Source organism: Balaenoptera ricei, chromosome 6 (genome assembly GCF_028023285.1).
Source record: "Balaenoptera ricei isolate mBalRic1 chromosome 6, mBalRic1.hap2, whole genome shotgun sequence".
In the NCBI taxonomy this organism is placed as follows: domain Eukaryota; kingdom Metazoa; phylum Chordata; class Mammalia; order Artiodactyla; family Balaenopteridae; genus Balaenoptera; species Balaenoptera ricei.
Window position 1 is genome coordinate 13,381,253 of NC_082644.1, and position 17,351 is coordinate 13,398,603.

The 17,351-nt window shown below is 38.2% G+C and overlaps 1 protein-coding gene across 1 annotated transcript in view; it reads right to left on the reverse strand.

Annotated features, from left to right (window-relative positions):
- CDCA2 (cell division cycle associated 2) overlaps window positions 1–17,351 on the reverse strand; it is a 49,525-nt gene that overhangs the window by 19,636 nt on the left and 12,538 nt on the right. Inside the window, exons 5-10 of the mRNA XM_059926242.1 lie at window positions 14,167–14,317; window positions 12,411–12,607; window positions 10,555–10,642; window positions 5,875–6,083; window positions 3,747–3,831; window positions 3,039–3,283 (exon numbers count right to left, since the gene is read on the reverse strand). Coding sequence (XP_059782225.1) covers window positions 3,039–3,283; window positions 3,747–3,831; window positions 5,875–6,083; window positions 10,555–10,642; window positions 12,411–12,607; window positions 14,167–14,317 — 975 coding nt within the window. The remainder of the gene's footprint in view (window positions 1–3,038; window positions 3,284–3,746; window positions 3,832–5,874; window positions 6,084–10,554; window positions 10,643–12,410; window positions 12,608–14,166; window positions 14,318–17,351) is intronic.

Sequence of the window (17,351 nt, forward strand, 5' to 3'; positions counted from 1 at the left end):
TTTCTGCAGCAAAACCTTCTGATTTCAATGATTTGTCTCTATTGTTTTTCTGTTTTCTATTTCATTGATTTTTACACTTATCTTTATTACTTCCTTTCCTCTTCTTAGTTTGGTTTCAATTTGCTTTTCTTTTTCTAGTTTCTTAAAGTAGAAGCTGAGATCATTAATTGGAGACCTCTATTATTTTCAAATACAGGCTTTAATTTTTAAAAATTTTCCTCGAAGCACTGCTTTTACCTGCATCCCATGCATCTTTTGTTACTTTATAGTGGCTTAGGGTTTACAGTACATATCTTTTAACTTAATTCCACTTTGTTTATAGCCTAAGAACCCCTCCCAACCTTTATGTTAATTTGGTTGTATATTTTATTTACCTAGGTTATAAACCAAACAAAATATTGTTGTTACTCTTGCTTTGAATAATTATCCTTTACAGAGACTAATTAAAAAGAAGTCTGTTACATTTGCCCACATATTTAGCATTTTCAGTGCTCTTCATTCCTCTGTGTAGATGCAGATTTTCATGCAGAACTATTTTCCTTTTGACTAAAGGGCTTCCTTTTCAACACTTCTTCTAATGCTAACCTGTTATGGTAATGAATTATTTCAACTTTCGTTATGTCTGAAAAAGCCTTTATTTCCACCTTTTGTTTTGAAAGATGGTCTCACTGGATAGAGAATTCTAGTTTGACAGGTATTTTTGGTTTTTTGCTCTAAGTAGTTAAATACATCTTTAAAAGATGTTGCTGCACTGTCTTCTGGCTCGCATAGTTTCCAACCAGAAATCTGCTGCCTCTCTTATATTTGTTCTTCTTATGTCACGTGTCTTTTTCTCTCTGGCTCCTTTTAGGCCATTCATTGCTGATTTTAAGCTTTGTGTATTTTTCTTTATGTTTCTTGTGCTGGGAATGTGTTGAACTTTAGGATCAATGGGTTAATAATTCTATCAAATTTGGACATTTTTCAGCCACTATTTTGCAAATATTTTTTTCCTGTTCCTTCCAATCTCTCCTCTCCTTTGGGAACCCTAATTACAAGCACTTTATACCACCTGAAGTTGTCCCAGATTACGAACTGTCTGCTCATTCTCGTTCAGTCTTTTTCCTGTGTGTCATTAAGAATAATTTCTATTGCTACATCTTCAAATTCACTAATCTTTTCTCTTGCGGTCTCTAATATGCTATTAACCTCATCCAACATATTTTTATTCCTGGAGATTATAATGTACAGAGTTTGATTTGGGTCTTTTCTTTATCTTCCATGTTCTTAAGAAGCTCAATCTTTTCTCACTTTCTTGAACATATATGAAATATAGTTAAAATAACTCTATGTCTCTCTAGAAAGTCTATCATATGTGTCATTTCTGGGTCTATTTCTATTGATTGATTTTTCTCCTCATTATGGGGCATCTTTTCCTACACAACTACTAATTTTTAATTGAATGCCAGACATTTTGAGTTTAACATTATTTGCTGCTAGATTGTTTTGCTTTGGTTTGGTGGGAAGGATAAAACCATTTTATTGAGGGCCTTCAGCGGAGGGTTGAAGGGCTGGGAGGACAATGAGATCTGATGCCTTGACCTCCCTGGGATCTCCCCACCTTCACAGCTGCCAAAAGCAGTTTTGATATTCTTGAGGTTCATTATGCAATGCAGTTACATGGGTATAAGTTAGATCCTTTCAAGACTTGCTTTTAAGCTTTGCCAGGCTTTTAGTTTAATTCTGCTCTATTAATGAAGCAATACTCTTCTGAGTACCTGACACCCTCTGAATTACAAGGTTTTTCTACGTGAGTTGGTGGGAACACGATTCCTGCCCTGTGTGAGCTCTAGGCATTTCCCTATGCTCCATTTGGGCAGTTCCTCCCTGGCCTGAGGCAGTTTACTCACAAGGACATGCTGACCAGCACTCAGCTGGAGACTTGACGAGACCCTTTGCAGATCTCCAGAGTTCTCTCTCTTGGCAGGTCTTTTCTCTCTGGTATTTTACCCTGTGAACTCCAGCCTCCTTCACTTTTCCAGACTCCAAATCCATCTTCTCAACTCATGGAGACTGCCAGGCTCCACCAAGGTAACCCCTCCCTGTGCTGCAGCCTGGAAATTCAGCCCAGGCAGTAAGTTGGGGCTCTCGTAAGGCTAACCTCATTTGTTACCCCCCTCAGAGATTACTGTCTGTGCTTCCGGACAGTCAATGCCGGTGAACCACTGTTTCATATCTTTTTCTCTGGCTTTTTAGTTGTTTCTCATGGGAATGTAAATTAGGTCCCTCTTATTCCATCTTGGCCAAAAGCAGAATATTCTTATTTCAAAGTATAACAGCAAGAGAGAGATTCAATGATGGTCCCAATATAAAAATGGGTAAGTAAAATTAATAGGCGGTTCTCAAGAGAGGAAATTCAAATAGCCTATAAACATGTGAAAATGTTCAAACCTCACTAACAATATTTTCCAGTCATCTTTTTCTCCTATCAAGCTATTTTTTAAAAAGTACCATTAAAACCCAGGGTTTACAAAGGTATAATAAAATAAAATCATTTACAGTACTGTGAGTTCAAATTAGTACATACTTTGTGAATAATTTAGCAGTATGTATCAAAAAGTTCAAAAAATGTTCATATTCCTTAATCCAGTAATCCCACCTGTAGAAATTTATCTTAGGAGGAAGAACAATCTATATTTATAATATATCAATTCTAAGATTGTTGCTCTTTCACCTTTTAACACCTCTGAAATCTGAGTACATGGTGTGTATCACAGTTTAACTTTCAGCATTTTTTCTTAGTGATAGATAAAACAATGGCACATCTTAACAGTCAATAGCAGTTAGGTTCCAGGAAATATGCTATGTACAAGGAGTCATGGAAGTATTGTTTTTAATAGGAGAAAACTGGTAGTCATCTAGCTAGAAAATGCATTAATTTATACCATGACACATTGTTCAGTCCATCTCATGATTTCAAAGCACAATTATTGCTCATGCAAAATAGGTGAGGTCTGATGAAAATATAAACAAGATTGTTCCACACTTTTCACACTTACAAGATTCTCTCCCTTGTCATCAAAATTTGGTTGAAGTAACCCCTCAGGAGCTGGGGACTGTTCAAGTAGCAGGGGACTGAGGGTACTTAAATCCTTTTTACAAACCGGTGTTTCTCCTTTACGCAACGGAGTGTTTGCTGGCAAAGATTCATCAAATACTTCAGGGCTTAGGTCCTCTCCGAAAGTAACTCTCTTCCTCTTCCTCATATTTAGAGAGTCTGGTACTTTACAATTTTCTTGACCTTCTATAGATAATAAGTGGGAATATATTTAAAGATTAAGCTACATTTCTTATCTAAAAGACATATCCTAGACTCTTTTAACATGCTTGGATCTGGCTATTTGTATAACACAAAACATAGTTTGTAGAGAAAAACAGTTTAAAGTGGAAAAGATAAGCAATATTTCTAATTAAAATATGGTCATGGATTTTAAAGTAAATTCTGCATGCCTGTCTTAAAAGATTACAAAATTGAATATCAATTTCCTTACAAGTTTCACCACTAAGCAAAAAGGGATAGATGACATGGGTAGAACCAATTCTGAAACTTCAACAGAGTCCATCCCTCCCAACTCTTCTTCATTCCCATGTAACTTCAGAAGCATCAGGCATTAGTAGATCATTGAAAATACTACATACTACCTCAGATTTTTTTAATAACAAGCAAATGATATCTTTAGGTTTCAAAATAAATCTGAATTTCTTACCTGCTTTTCGTTCTTTGCAACAGTTTGCAAGATTTAAGATTAAGTTTGGATGAGTCCCACCATCACAGAGGTTGTCACGGCGTTCCTAAATAAAATAAACACTGATGAATGATTTTACGTATATAAATACACACACACACAGACACTAAGAAGGACAACTTCCAATTTTTTTCCTGCCAAGGGTAGATACTACATAGTATTGCAGATTACCTTTACTTTCATAGTTGATCTGACTTAAAATATCATGATATTAGCCCACAACGAAAAGCTGGGTTCTCTAGCTATCATAATACTTCAGTAAACAGTTTTAGGCCAAAATTAAAGAACAGAAATCCATAATGTGGGCTAAATTCATTCCCTCATTTTTGACCTGGCAAATGACTTTAAGGAAAATGTGAATGGCCAGAATTACAATGTACTCTCTGGATGGTGTCAAATGAGGTAGACTATATAAATGGTCTAAAGTATAAGAATTCCACTAAAACAAGAAAAAACCAAATATGTAAATGGCGTAATAGGGTGTTTTGTCTTTTAGACATGGGAACCACACCTTTTATAAGTGTATAAATCTCCAGTCTATGATACTATATTCCTGAGTTAGAACAAGGAAAGAAAGTAGCATTTGTCCTTCTGTGCTTTTCCAGAAGAAGATTATAGAGTAGGCAAGTTGGTGAGGAAGGGACAATGTGAATCCTGAAGAACAGGAAGGGCAAGTCCAAACACAGGGCCACTGGAGCAAAGTGGGTGAAAGCCAGGGCTGTGGTTGGCTGAGAGGCACCTCCAAATCACCATCTGTTTGTCCCGTCTCAGCCTCAGCCCTGACCAGCCCTTGTTCTCTAGAGCTGTTCATCTTCTCCAGCACACCCATCGCAAGAGCAGTACCTTCTCTAAGAAACAGTCCTGCTCTGAACAAACCTCCTTCATCAAGCATCTCCTGAGAGTCAGCTTCATTTTCCTAACCAGGAAAATGCTCACATCAATATTTGTGAAATAAGTGAACTTACAAAACAAAGTTCATGTTAACCTTTAGATTGACTTTTCATTCCCATGAAAGTTATCCAACAACTCAAACAGAATACACTTGCAAGCTTTGGGCAGCTTAGCAAGAAGACCATTAGTTGTGAAAGTCTTAATATGATTTTAGTGGCAGGACTTGATGTTTCTGCTACATAACACTGTTAATTGATAAGAGTTACACAGATCATTGAGATGCTACGTCTCTTCTTTGAGGAGAAGATAAAACAAATAAAAGATAAAAGTGAGCAGTGCTGTATAGAAACCCAAATCAAGCTCTTTAACCAAAAAAACTGTTAAAACATTTAAAAATAACAACTGACCATATATCCATGTAGATAGAAGGTAGTCTAGTTCATTTTGGCTTTAAAGACAGATTTATAGGTATAGTTGTATGGTCAAGTACAAAAAAAAAAAAAAAATGTGTACTTCTCATTTGCCAGGCACTGGCGCTAACTGCACATTATTATCCTACTTTATGCTCAAATTACCCCGTAAGGAAGTTACTAATATTGTCCTTTTATAGATAAGGAAACCAGGGTACAAAAAGGTTAACTAATCTGCCTAGTTCTTAAACTTCAGCGTCAGCACATGAAACCAGGCCCTGTGACCCCAGAGCCATCCTCTCAACCTCTCAGAGTGTTTACAGCCTGTCATGGATGTTTAACATCAGATTCGTCTGGGTTCATTTAACAACTTCAAGGCTGAGTTCATGTAAAATGGGGCTAATACCTTCCTTGGATACTGCTGCTGCACGTACGTCATATATCCCAGAACCTTCACTGCAAGTACTCAATAAATGCCAGCTAGTTCCCATCAACCTACGCTCTTCTCATGCTAGCTCAACTTAAACATGCACGCCTGTAAGAGGTATCTTGAAGAGCAGATATTTTTGGTGGAAATAATTAACAAACTCACACATTAATAACTTATGAAACTCTTATAAAATATGGTCTACCTATATTAAACTCAACATACTATATTCCACACTGAGTTAAAAAAAAAAAAAGACATTTCCTGTTAGGCCAGTATTACGTAACATTTCAGAGGTATTTCTTTGAAGCAAAATGAATTTTTATTCAACTTGCTTTAGGAAATGTAGCTCTATACTGACCTGCAGGCTGTCTAGACACAGCTTTGCAGAAGGTTTCTTCAGCACAGAACGAAGTACAAAGGTCTCAGAGGATGGAATGTCCCTCTGGCACAGTGGAGTAACCGGTGACCCGGCTTCAGGAGCCATGTCTATACTCACTTCTGTAAATTTGTCAACTGAAACGGCATCGCTGGATCTTTCGCCCTCTACAGAGTCAGCAACCTGGATTCCTTCAACATAGAGGTGTAAACATGAGAGGTGGCAGACATCTGAGTCAGTCTGTTCTACACCAAAAGTAGTACGTATTTACAAAAGGAATAACAACCTATTCAGAAATTCAACCCTAAGATATCCTGCTTGAGGAGTAGCATCTGGGATTTCACTTGGAGACATAAAACAAAGAGAAGCGGCACTGGCCACAGCTTTTACTTCAAATCTGACTACTGAGGGCCACAGTTAAGTAAGGTGCCTTGGCTCCACGGACATCTAAGAAGGCACCCACAGCTCAGCCATTAACTGTTAATCTGCTTCCACTCACAACACCTACGGTTTGCACCATGAAACTAACTTGAGCCAGACAACGAATCATGACTGATTTTACTGGTGGAGTCAGAGGCATTTGCAGCCTGCAAGGGTAGTGGGAGGGAAGGGACAGAATGCTGAAGAGAACGACTGTCAAATAAAAGAATGAACATATTGTATGTACCCCCAAGCAAGGCAAGGCCCCCCCCTGCAAATTCTCACAAGAGAGCATTCATTGCTCATCAGTGCCTGATGACTGACATTTAACAAATATATACTGGGCGCTTAAGATGTGACAGGCACTTTGCAAGAGATATAAACACCACAGATAAAGCCCCCTTGGCCTCAGGGGACAAATAGACAACATAAAATATAGTAACTGGGGGGCACAGAAGGAAGGAGGTAGCTGTGCCTGTGTAAAAGGGTAGCATGAGAGACCGTGTGATGGGACTGTGATATATCTTGACTGTAGTGTGGTTATGTGAGTCTACACCTGTGATAAAATCATGGAACTAAAATATACACACAAACGTGTGCATGCAAAAGTGGTGAAATCTAACCAAAAAGGTCAGTGGATTGTATCAGTGTTGATTTCCTGGTCATGCACTGTATTACAGCTATGCAAGATGTCACCACTGGGGAAACTGGGGGAAGGGTGGATAGGCTTTCTTCCTATGGATTCATTCTTACACCTGCATGTGAATCTAGTCATCTTAAAATAAAAAGTTAAAGAAATGTATATATAATAACAAGCAGTAACCCATGCCATTAAGGAGAATAATGTAGAGATGGGGTTAGGGTATGGGAGGGGGTGGGGGTGAGTTCAAGGACAGCCTCCCGAGCAGGCATCTGAACACAGTGAGGAAGCGAGCTGCACATGTGTCTAGGGAAGATTATACATATGCTCAAAGCCAAGTGCAAAGACCAGTGACATATAAGAGGTGGGGCAAGGCCACAGTGACTGGAACAGAGCGAACAAGAAGACAGCTAAGCCACAAGCTCAGAGCCAAGGCTAAGGACCAGGCCAGGTGCGGCCTAGTAGGAAGTGGGTGGACTGGATTCTATCCTGAGTATGCTGGGAGGCCAGTGAGAGATTTTGAGGGGAGTGACACAGTGTGACTTGCATTTTATTTATTTTGTTGTTGCTGTTTTTGTTTGAAGGGTAACAGGTTTTTTTATAGCCGTCAGTATTTAGAAGGGTTACTTTTTTTTTGTCCAGTTTTATTGAGATACAAGGTGTACAACATAATGATTTGACTTACTCGCACCATGAAGTGATGACCACAGTCAGTTTAGTGAATATCCATCACCTCATATAGATACAGCATGAAGTAGAAAAATTTTTTTTCCCTTGTGATGAGAACTCCTAGGATTTGCTCTCTTAACACCTTTCATATATAACAGACAGCAGTGTTCATTATATTTATCATGTTGTGCATGACATCCCTACTACTTATTTATTTTATAACTGGAAGTCTTTACCTTTTACCTGCCTCCCTCCAATTCCCCCTTCTCCCTTCCCCCCACCCCCGGCCTCTGGTAGCCAGAAATCTGAGCTCTTTTTCTATGTGTGTGTTTGTTTTTGAAGTATCCCACTTTATAAGACCTCTTCCCTCTTCCTAAAGGTGCACCGTCTGAGATATAATAACCTCTGGGGTGCCACCAGATAACCAGTTTAAAATAAAACACTGGAATCAGCACTAGACTCCTTTAATCAAGGCCCCACCACCTATGGGAGATTTGTCTTTTCCTGTCTTATACAATGTTCCTGCTTAGGGCCTAGAGGGGCGTTAAAATGGGATACGTTGGCCCTCGTTGTGATGTTCCCAAGAAGACAGATTGTACAGGGAGGTGTTAGGTATGATGACAGTTTTTAATGACCATACTTCATACATTCTATAACCACTGTCAAAGAATATGTCACTCCTAAGACAAAGTCCCATGAGAGTAAAGCAAGAGAATTGGTAAGAATTGCTGAAGGCAAAATCATCTTATTTCATCCAGGTAACAAACTCATAACCCTGCTCTCTGCCCCATCTATCCATCCATCCATCTCATGATTAAAATTAAGAAGTCAGAGCAGATGTGCACCACAAGAAATGCTGAAGGAAGTTCTTTTTCAGGTTGAAGGGAAATGATACCAGACAGAAACTTAGATCTTCAGCGAGGAATGAAAAGCACCAGAAATGGTACCTATCTGGGTAACTATAAAAGGCTATTTCCAATATACACATATTTCCCAATACACATGGTGGTTTAAAGCAAAAAAACCTTATCTTGTGGGGTTTAAAATGAATATAAATATAGTATAGATGACATCTATAGTGTAAAAGGACCATAAAAGACATGGGTGGGAGGAGAGGAAGTAGATCTATACAGTTTGTAAAGTTTCTGTATTTCACCTGAAGTTGTACATTAACTCTAAGAAGGTTGTGAAAATCTAAGGATGTATATACCACAGTCCTTAGAGTAACCATTAAAACAAAACAAAACAAAACAAAAGATGCAATGAGGTATGGTTTAGAAGGTAATGGATAAATGGATTTCTAAAATTTCAAATAAGCCCAAAAGACGAGAGGAGGGAAAACAAAAAATAGAACAGAAAATGTATGAAAGAAATGGCAGATTTAGGGAATTCTCTGGTGGTCCAGTGGTTAGGACTTCGCACTTTCACTGCTGAGGGAGTGGGTTCAATCCCTGTTTAGGGAACAAAGATTCTGCAAGCTGTGTGGATAAAATTTTTTTTTAAATGGCAGATTTAAATAAAACCATTTCAATAATGACTTGAAAGGTTAATGTACCAAATACGCCCATTAAAAGGCAGAAATCCTCAGGATTGACAAAAAAGCAAGGGCCAGCTATACAGATACAAGAGTTTTACTTAAAGATAAAGACACAGGTATGTTGAAAGTAAACCTAATACCTTATGGTGACTTCCATTCAATACAAGCATATTGAATGCTGGTCCCTTTTCACATACTTAAAGACCAAAAAAATCACGTGTAGTGTTTTCTCTAACAAAATGTACTTGTTAAATGTTTAGAGATCCTATTCTTTCTTTTTATATTGAATATAGTTCCCTGTGCTATACAGTAGGGCCCTGCTGTTTATCTATTTTATATATAGTACTGTGTATCTGTTAATCCCAAGCTCCTAATTTATCCCTCCCCCCCACCCCTTTACGCTTTGGTAACCATACATTTGTTTTCTATGACTGTGAATCTGTTTCTTTTTAGTTAATAAGTTCATTTGTATCCGTTTTTTAGATACCACATATAAGTGATATTACATGGTATTTGTCTTTCTCTTTCTAACTTTATGATAATCTCTAGGTCCATCCATGTTGCTGCAAATGGCATTATTTCATTCTTTTTTATGGTTGAGTAATATTTCATTGTATACATACACCACATCTTTATCCATTCATCTGTTGATGGACACTTAGGTTGCTTCCATGTCTTGGCTATTATAAATAGTGCTGCTATGAACACTGGGATGCATGTATCTTTTCAAATTACAGTTTTGTATTTTCTGGATATATGTCCAGGAGTGCAATTGCTGGATCATATGGTAGCTCTATTTTTAGTTTTTTAAGGAACCTCCATACTGTTCTCCATAGCTGCACCAATTTACATTCCCACCAACAATGTAGGAGGGTTCCCTTTTATCCACACCCTCTCCGGCATTTATTGTTTGTAAACTTTTTGATGATGTCCATTCTGACCGGTGTGAGGTGACACCTCATTGTAGTTTTGATTTGCATTTCTCTACTAACTAGCGATGTTGAGCATCTTTTCATGTACCTACTGGCCATCTGTATGTCTTCTTTGGAGAACTGTCTATTTAGGTCTTCTACCCATTTTTTGATAGGGTTGTTGTTTTTTTTTTTGATATTGAGCTGTATGAGCTATTGGTATAATCCTATCCTTTATAATAGATTCTATCAGCTTGGAAATATTTCACTAATCCTTATTGGTAGTAATTCAAAAAAGAAAACATCATCTCTCACGTAACAAGAATTCTAAAACATTTCTAATATATCATGAGCTCCTAAAATGTAAGGAATGGTTTTAGTTTTCCCAAATGTTAGCACATAGGTAAACCAAGCATAAATGTCTATTGAACAAACATTTCAATGGGTGAATGGGCACATGTACTAAAAAAAAATGAAATACTTACCACTTGAAGCCTCTGTGAGCTCTGAAAGTAGAGGATACTCTCCAACTAAACATCTAGACTGTAGATTTAAACCAGATTCAGAAGATTTCTTGGAGAAAAAAAAGAGTAAAAAGTATTAAATTTTACTACTTACAGGATTACTGGTATTTTTATAAAGGTTTGAGTAAGCATTATAGATTATCTGGAAATCTGATATTAAATCAATCAATCCATCGCCATCATTATCTAGTTAATTCTTACGGAAGTATATAGGAATCGAACTAAAAACAGAGCATTCATTCTAATTACCTCCAAAACATCCTACCCAACAATTTTCAGTTCCCTACGAAATGTTGATAGGGCACATTTTTGCTGCCTTATTGTTTGAAGTCTAGAAAACTATGTTAACTGCTTTCTTTTTTTCTCTTTTTTTTTTTTTTTTTTTTAAAGGCTAGTCAAGTGAAGCAGTGGGAGTGAAGAAGGAACAAAGAAATCTGTAACTGGCTGTGATCAATTAATTGTAAACACCACTGCATTCGGACCAGCCAACGCTTTCTTTAAAGAGGAAATTCTCAAAATAACGAAAAATATAATTACTAATCAAACAACAGAAGGTATCAATAGCTACAAAAGGAAAACCATCAATGGCCAGGATAGAAAACACACTCATATTAATGTAAAAACCACTTGTAAATCATGGTGTATGGCCAAAAATTAATGGAAGTTCTGATAAGAAAAATTAGGGTCAGATGATGATTTCGTATCTACTAGAATAGAGCAGAGGTAGTGGAGATTATAGGCATCTCTGAGATACACATGAAACCCACGGGGGCCCTGATGGTCAACCCTAATGACCATCAACCATTTATTAGGCCAGTCCACATAAGGTCAACAGGACATGTACTGGATCTACATGACAGAGAAGGTGCAGGAAAAAAGCTTCCACTCTACCGGCATTAGGTGTCTTCTCTCACTAAAAAAACAGAAACCTGCTGTATCAAACCAGAACTAAGGGTCGTGCGAGAACTAGATCCCCGTTTACACTTGTGTGAAGGTCAAGGATCTTCAACAGTATGATTATTATTATTATTATATATATATTTTTGGCCGCTCCGTGAAGCACGCGGGATCTTAGTTCCCCAACTAGGGACCGAACCAGCGCGCCCTGCAGTGGAAGCGAGGAGTCTTAACCCCCAGGGAAGTCACTTAACGGTATGATTCAGTTCACGATGGTGATCATCTTTCGATGATGTTGACAGCCTCTAGGTAGTTATAAGCAACAAAAAAATCCCTACAGCTACTTGAACGAAGTGGGGAGAGCAAGGGAGAAATCACTAAACGGCACCATGCTTTCCAGCTGGTATTAAACCAGTGAGGGGCAGCAAGGGAGAAATGCCAGACCCCCAGACCTGAGGGGTACAGCCCAAGTATAATCTTCACCTCATTTACCAGTTCTGTGTAAATTAGGTGCTCATATGTCTGTCTCCCCCAGCAGACAGAAAGCTGTTCAAGGGCAGGACTGTGACTTTCTCACAATTGTACCACTGGTACCTACAACAACACCTCAAAAATAGAAGACCACAGGGCTTCATCTTTTCATAAAGTCTTTTTCATATCAAAAGCAACATGCTAATCAAAACCGTCTCTAATAACCAATAAGCCAACCAACCACAAAAAAAATTTAACAAGCAGGAAATCTCTCTCTCTCTCTCACACACACACACACACACACACACACAATTTAAAACCCAGATAAAATACAGCAATACAATATACATAAGTACTGTAATTGCAAAAGGGCCTTGACAGTCAGTCCTAAAACTGACTAGCCAGAAATCCAAAGCTTCATTTTCCTATGTTTCCAATAAGTGAATTACCTCAGAGAGATTTGCAGAAGTTTCAACAGCACACTGTCTATCTGTATTGGGAAAAGCAGCAACATTGTGTATCTGGAGACCAAAGGCATCAGTTAGATTTCCATCAGAGCTGCTCGGAGAGGATGTTCTCTGTCGCTTGGATGACAAGTTTGCAGGGAACTCACACTGTTGACATTCACCAAGACTCTCCTTTTTGGCTAGGTACACAAAACAAAATAAAAGCAAAACAACACAGGCTTCAATATTTTCTTTTACAGCATCATTTGAAAATTGTGTATATCCTAATAATTTTAGTAAAATTTAATGCTTGAGCCTAAATACTTTATCAATGAAAACTCTAGTAGTACATTTTTTATTCAAAAAAGGAAATCTAACTGAAAAGTAAAAGAACATGACTGCTAAAAAGATAAAAATTTAATTATTAGAATTGACTTTTTTCAGACTTTAAAATGTACAAAGATATGTCAAGATACATTTGCATTTTTGAAATAGTATCTCATTCTATTTTTAAGTTTAGAATGAAACCTTTTCTTTTGAACATTTTAAAGGATGTGGTTATGTTCTAATATTGGTTCTGCTTTGACCGTGTATGATTTTATGAAAAATACAGCCACAGTTCTTCCTAGGTACAAAAAGGGAATTTAATTGTCTATAGAACTTTAGTAATGATGTAAATAAAATATTTAAAAGCTCAGATAAAAACTGAAGAATAGGGCTTCCCTGGTGGCACAGTGGTTGAGAATCTGCCTGCCAATGCAGGGGACACGGGTTCGAGCCCTGGTCTGGGAGGATCCCACATGCCGCGGAGCAACTAGGCCCGTGAGCCACAATTACTGAGCCTGCGCGTCTGGAGCCTGTGCTCCGCAACAAGAGAGGCCGCGATAGTGAGAGGCCCGCGCACCGCGATGAAGAGTGGCCCCCGCTTGCCGCAGCTAGAGAAAGCCTTTGCACAGAAACGAAGACCCAACACAGCCAAAAATAAATAAATTAATTAAAAAAAAAACAAAAAAAAAAAACTGAAGAATAGGTAAGTTACAAATTACAAATAAAAATGAGTACGTCGGAGCAGGTCATGTACTGCAGAGGTAGATGAACTGGATTTGTCTTGAGTAACAACGCCCTGCACCCAAGCAGGTGTTGAAATGTACTTGCAGATGGTTCAAGAAACCAAACAAAGCCATTTGGAACCTTAGGGTTATGGTGGTTACAGCAAGACCAAGATTTTGTTTAGTTCTGGTGTTTGCAATGCTTTGCAATTGGAAAATCAAAAGTGACAGAAAAAAATTACCAAATAAATTACAATCTAAAAGTTATGGTAAAGAATATGGCAGGCTATCAAGATGTCAGACTGAATGTATCTGTTTATAATATCAGGGTTGGGAGTTTGGTATTCATGTAAATGCTTGCTGAACTTAATAATAATCCTCTAAAAAATCAAGCTTTGTGCACTCAAATCTACCACATGCCCTATTCTAAAGATGAAATGAGCCCATTGGCTTCGACATTATAACACTTAGCACTTAATTGTGGCCATGTGGAAATGTTAAGACGTTAGGCTCAGGAATGCTTGATATCATGTTTTTTCAAGAGAAACCAGAAATCCAGATTTTTGTGTGAAATGTCCCAAACTTTAAATGGTAGGCCCTATTGAAAAATACAGCTGTACTCAGAAAAGACTGCTTTCACACTGTAGAACTAAATCTTCTTTATACTGAGGATGGTCTGAATAAATACTAAAGCCCTTCTTTCTACTCACTCGAGGCTGTGGTCTTGAACTCTCCTTCCGTCTCTGAGAATTCAGGACAGTCGGTCATCTTCTCGTTTTCCTTTATGGAGTGAAAAGCCGACTGGAAGGCAGATATTTGCTCTCTTAAAGAATGAACATTTCGATACAAAACAGGGCTGCCCTGTTAAAACACAGAAGCACAGGGGACATTATAAATCAAACCAAAGATAGGCTGTTCGAAGAGCAGAGGTAATAAGTTAATAGAGCAGAGCCTCTCCTCCCGTGAATCACACACTCTTAGTCTGAATATTCGGTGTACGGCCATCATCTTCGTTTCTCCTCTCTCCTCCTTAATCTGAGTAAAGGGCAATAGCTACATGGGAAGTATAAATGTGGAGCTATAGGCTGGCCAGTACTGACACTGACAAGCCCATGGACCAGACAGGAGAAATCTGGAGGAGATGGAAAGCACTTTAAAAAGGCACCCAGACAAAACACATCCCAATTATTTGAGGGCTTAACAATCTTTAACAGGATTCTTTCTGGGGGCGGGGGGAGGGGGGGGGAAGTGGGAGGGGTGGTTAAGGACCCTCTTTTATAACTGAGAGCCCATAACCTGAGATAGCCTCAGCGAATCAAACGTGAAAGGGAAAGAGGTTCCGCACAAAATGTTTGAGAGGCCAGTTGAAGAGACTATATGGATGTTGAGCTGCACGAGTTGTTTACATCTGTTGGATATTAATCCCTTAAAAAATGGGCAGAAGAACTGAATAGACATTTTTCCAAAGAAGAAATGCAGATGGCCAGTAGGCACATGAAAAGATGCTCAACGTCGCTAATCATCAGGGAAATGCAAATCAAAACCACAATGAGATATCACCTCACAACTGTCAGGATGCTATCACCAAAAAGACCACAAATAGGGACTTCCCTGGTGGTCCAGTTGTTAAGACCCTGGACTTCCAACACAGGGGGTGCAGGTTCGATCCCTGATCTGGGAACTAAGATCCTGCATGCCCTGTGGCGTGGCCAAAAAAAAAAAAAAAAAGACCATAAATAACAAACACTGGCGAGGATGTGGAGAAAAGGGAACCCTCGTACACTGCTGATGGGAATGTAAATTGTTGCAGCCACTGTGGAAAACAGTATGGAGGTTTCTCAAAAAACTAAAAACAGAACTACCACATGACCCGGCAATTCCACTCCTGGATGTACACCTGAAAAAAACAAAAACACTAATTCGAAAAGATACATGCACCCCCAATGTTCATAGCAGCATTATTTACAATTGCCAAGATATGGAAGCAACCTAAGTGTCCATCAACAGATAAAGAAGATGTGGTATATGTATACAATGGAATACTACTCAGCCATAAAAAAGAATGACATTTTGCCATTTGCAGCAACACAGATGGACTTGGAGGGCATTATGCTAAGTGAAATAAGTCAGACAGAGAAAGACAAATACTGTATAATATCATTTATATGTGGAATATAAAAAACACAATAAACTCGTGAATATAACACAAAAGAAACAGACTCACAGATATAGAGAACAAACTAGCTGTTATGGGGCTGGGGTGGGGCAATATAGGGGTGGGGGAATGGGAGGTACAAACTATTGGATGTAAGACATGTTACAAGGATGTATTGTACAAAACAGGGAATATAGCCAATATTTTGTAATAACTAAATGGAGTGTAACCTTTAAAAATTGCATACAAAATAAAAATTAAAATCAGTAGTAAGAATTTTATGTCTGTACAGTTAGCAGAGAGTTTATCCAATACGAACAACATAAAAAAAAAAGAGAGAGCGAGAGAGACAGACTATATGGAGATCACAAGAAACCATCAAATCCTGGAGATAGGGCTAAGGAAGAAGGGATAGGAAGAACTTGTCTATTTGGAAATTTTACCAAAGTTTTCCAAAAATATCCTTAGAAAATGATCTGCATGGCACCTTTGTCACATGTAGGTCTCAGCATAACTAGTTCCATCCAACCTAGTCTCTATTCATTTCCATCCAGACACACCCTCTCCCCAGGGGCCAGACAATATACAGACGTTCTGAAGTAGCTTAGACACCCACCCACATATATACCCTCTCCCCTCTGGCGCCCCACCAGCTAAATCTTCCTGATGTCATGGGAGCTTACTTCCTTAGAGCTAAAAGCTAGCCATTCACTGAAACTACAAAGCCAAATAGTTAAAAATGGTCTAAGCACAGGAGCTCTCTGGAGACTCTGCTAACAGGATTTCAACCAAAGAGTCGTCAAATTGGTATTAGCAGGGATAGAAGTGCCAGATAAGTGTAAGCAATATACAATTTAATAGTTCTGTTACCTATAAAATAAATTACTGGTTAGGTTCTCTGGGGTTTTTTTCCCCCTTTATTATTTAGACTAACATATTTCCACTGATTTGGAGCTTATACCAATTTAAAAAATTATGCTAACAGGCGAAAGTAAGGTAAAAAAATTACCTCCCTTTAAGATATCATATAGAGAAAAATCAGTTAAAACCTTGAAGCCATGTTTGACGGTGAATCTGCTCACACACTGGATTCTATTCCCAGTTAAATACCTTCAGAAAGCAAACTCTGTTGCATAATAACACAACATTTAAAATTCAAATATGGTTGATGATGTAAACCTTTACGACATAAACAGCACATAACATTTATAAAAAGCTGGTGGTCAACTCTTACCTAACTGAGATATAGAGAAAGAAAGGGTTTATCCCAAAGTCATACAATTTACATTGAATGTACATTTTTTGTACTTATATTTGAACATGGGAGGGTTAGGTTTAATGTGCTAGGAGTTGGGAGCATTCTGAAATACTGCTTTAAACAAATTAAAGGTTCCCCAGTCAAAACTGTTGTTTCTCTGTTTCCTGACGGAGAAAGAGAACAATGCTCATGTACAAAAAATAAAGGAAGCATTCAAAACGGACTGCTTTTCTGATGCTTTTGTCTTAGGAATTACATCGTCCAGTCAACATTCTTTCCATGTACCAGAAACTATTCAAGGGGCTCAGGATACAGGGGGAAACTACATTCTAGAGTGAAACCCTGAAAATATATTAATATAGTTTCAGGTACAAGAGGTGCCATTGAGAAGGTAAAAAAGGAGTGTGATTTAGTAATAACAGTGCTGCTTTACTTGAGTCAGGACAGCGCTCTATCAGGAGTAACATCTGAGTTGGAACTGC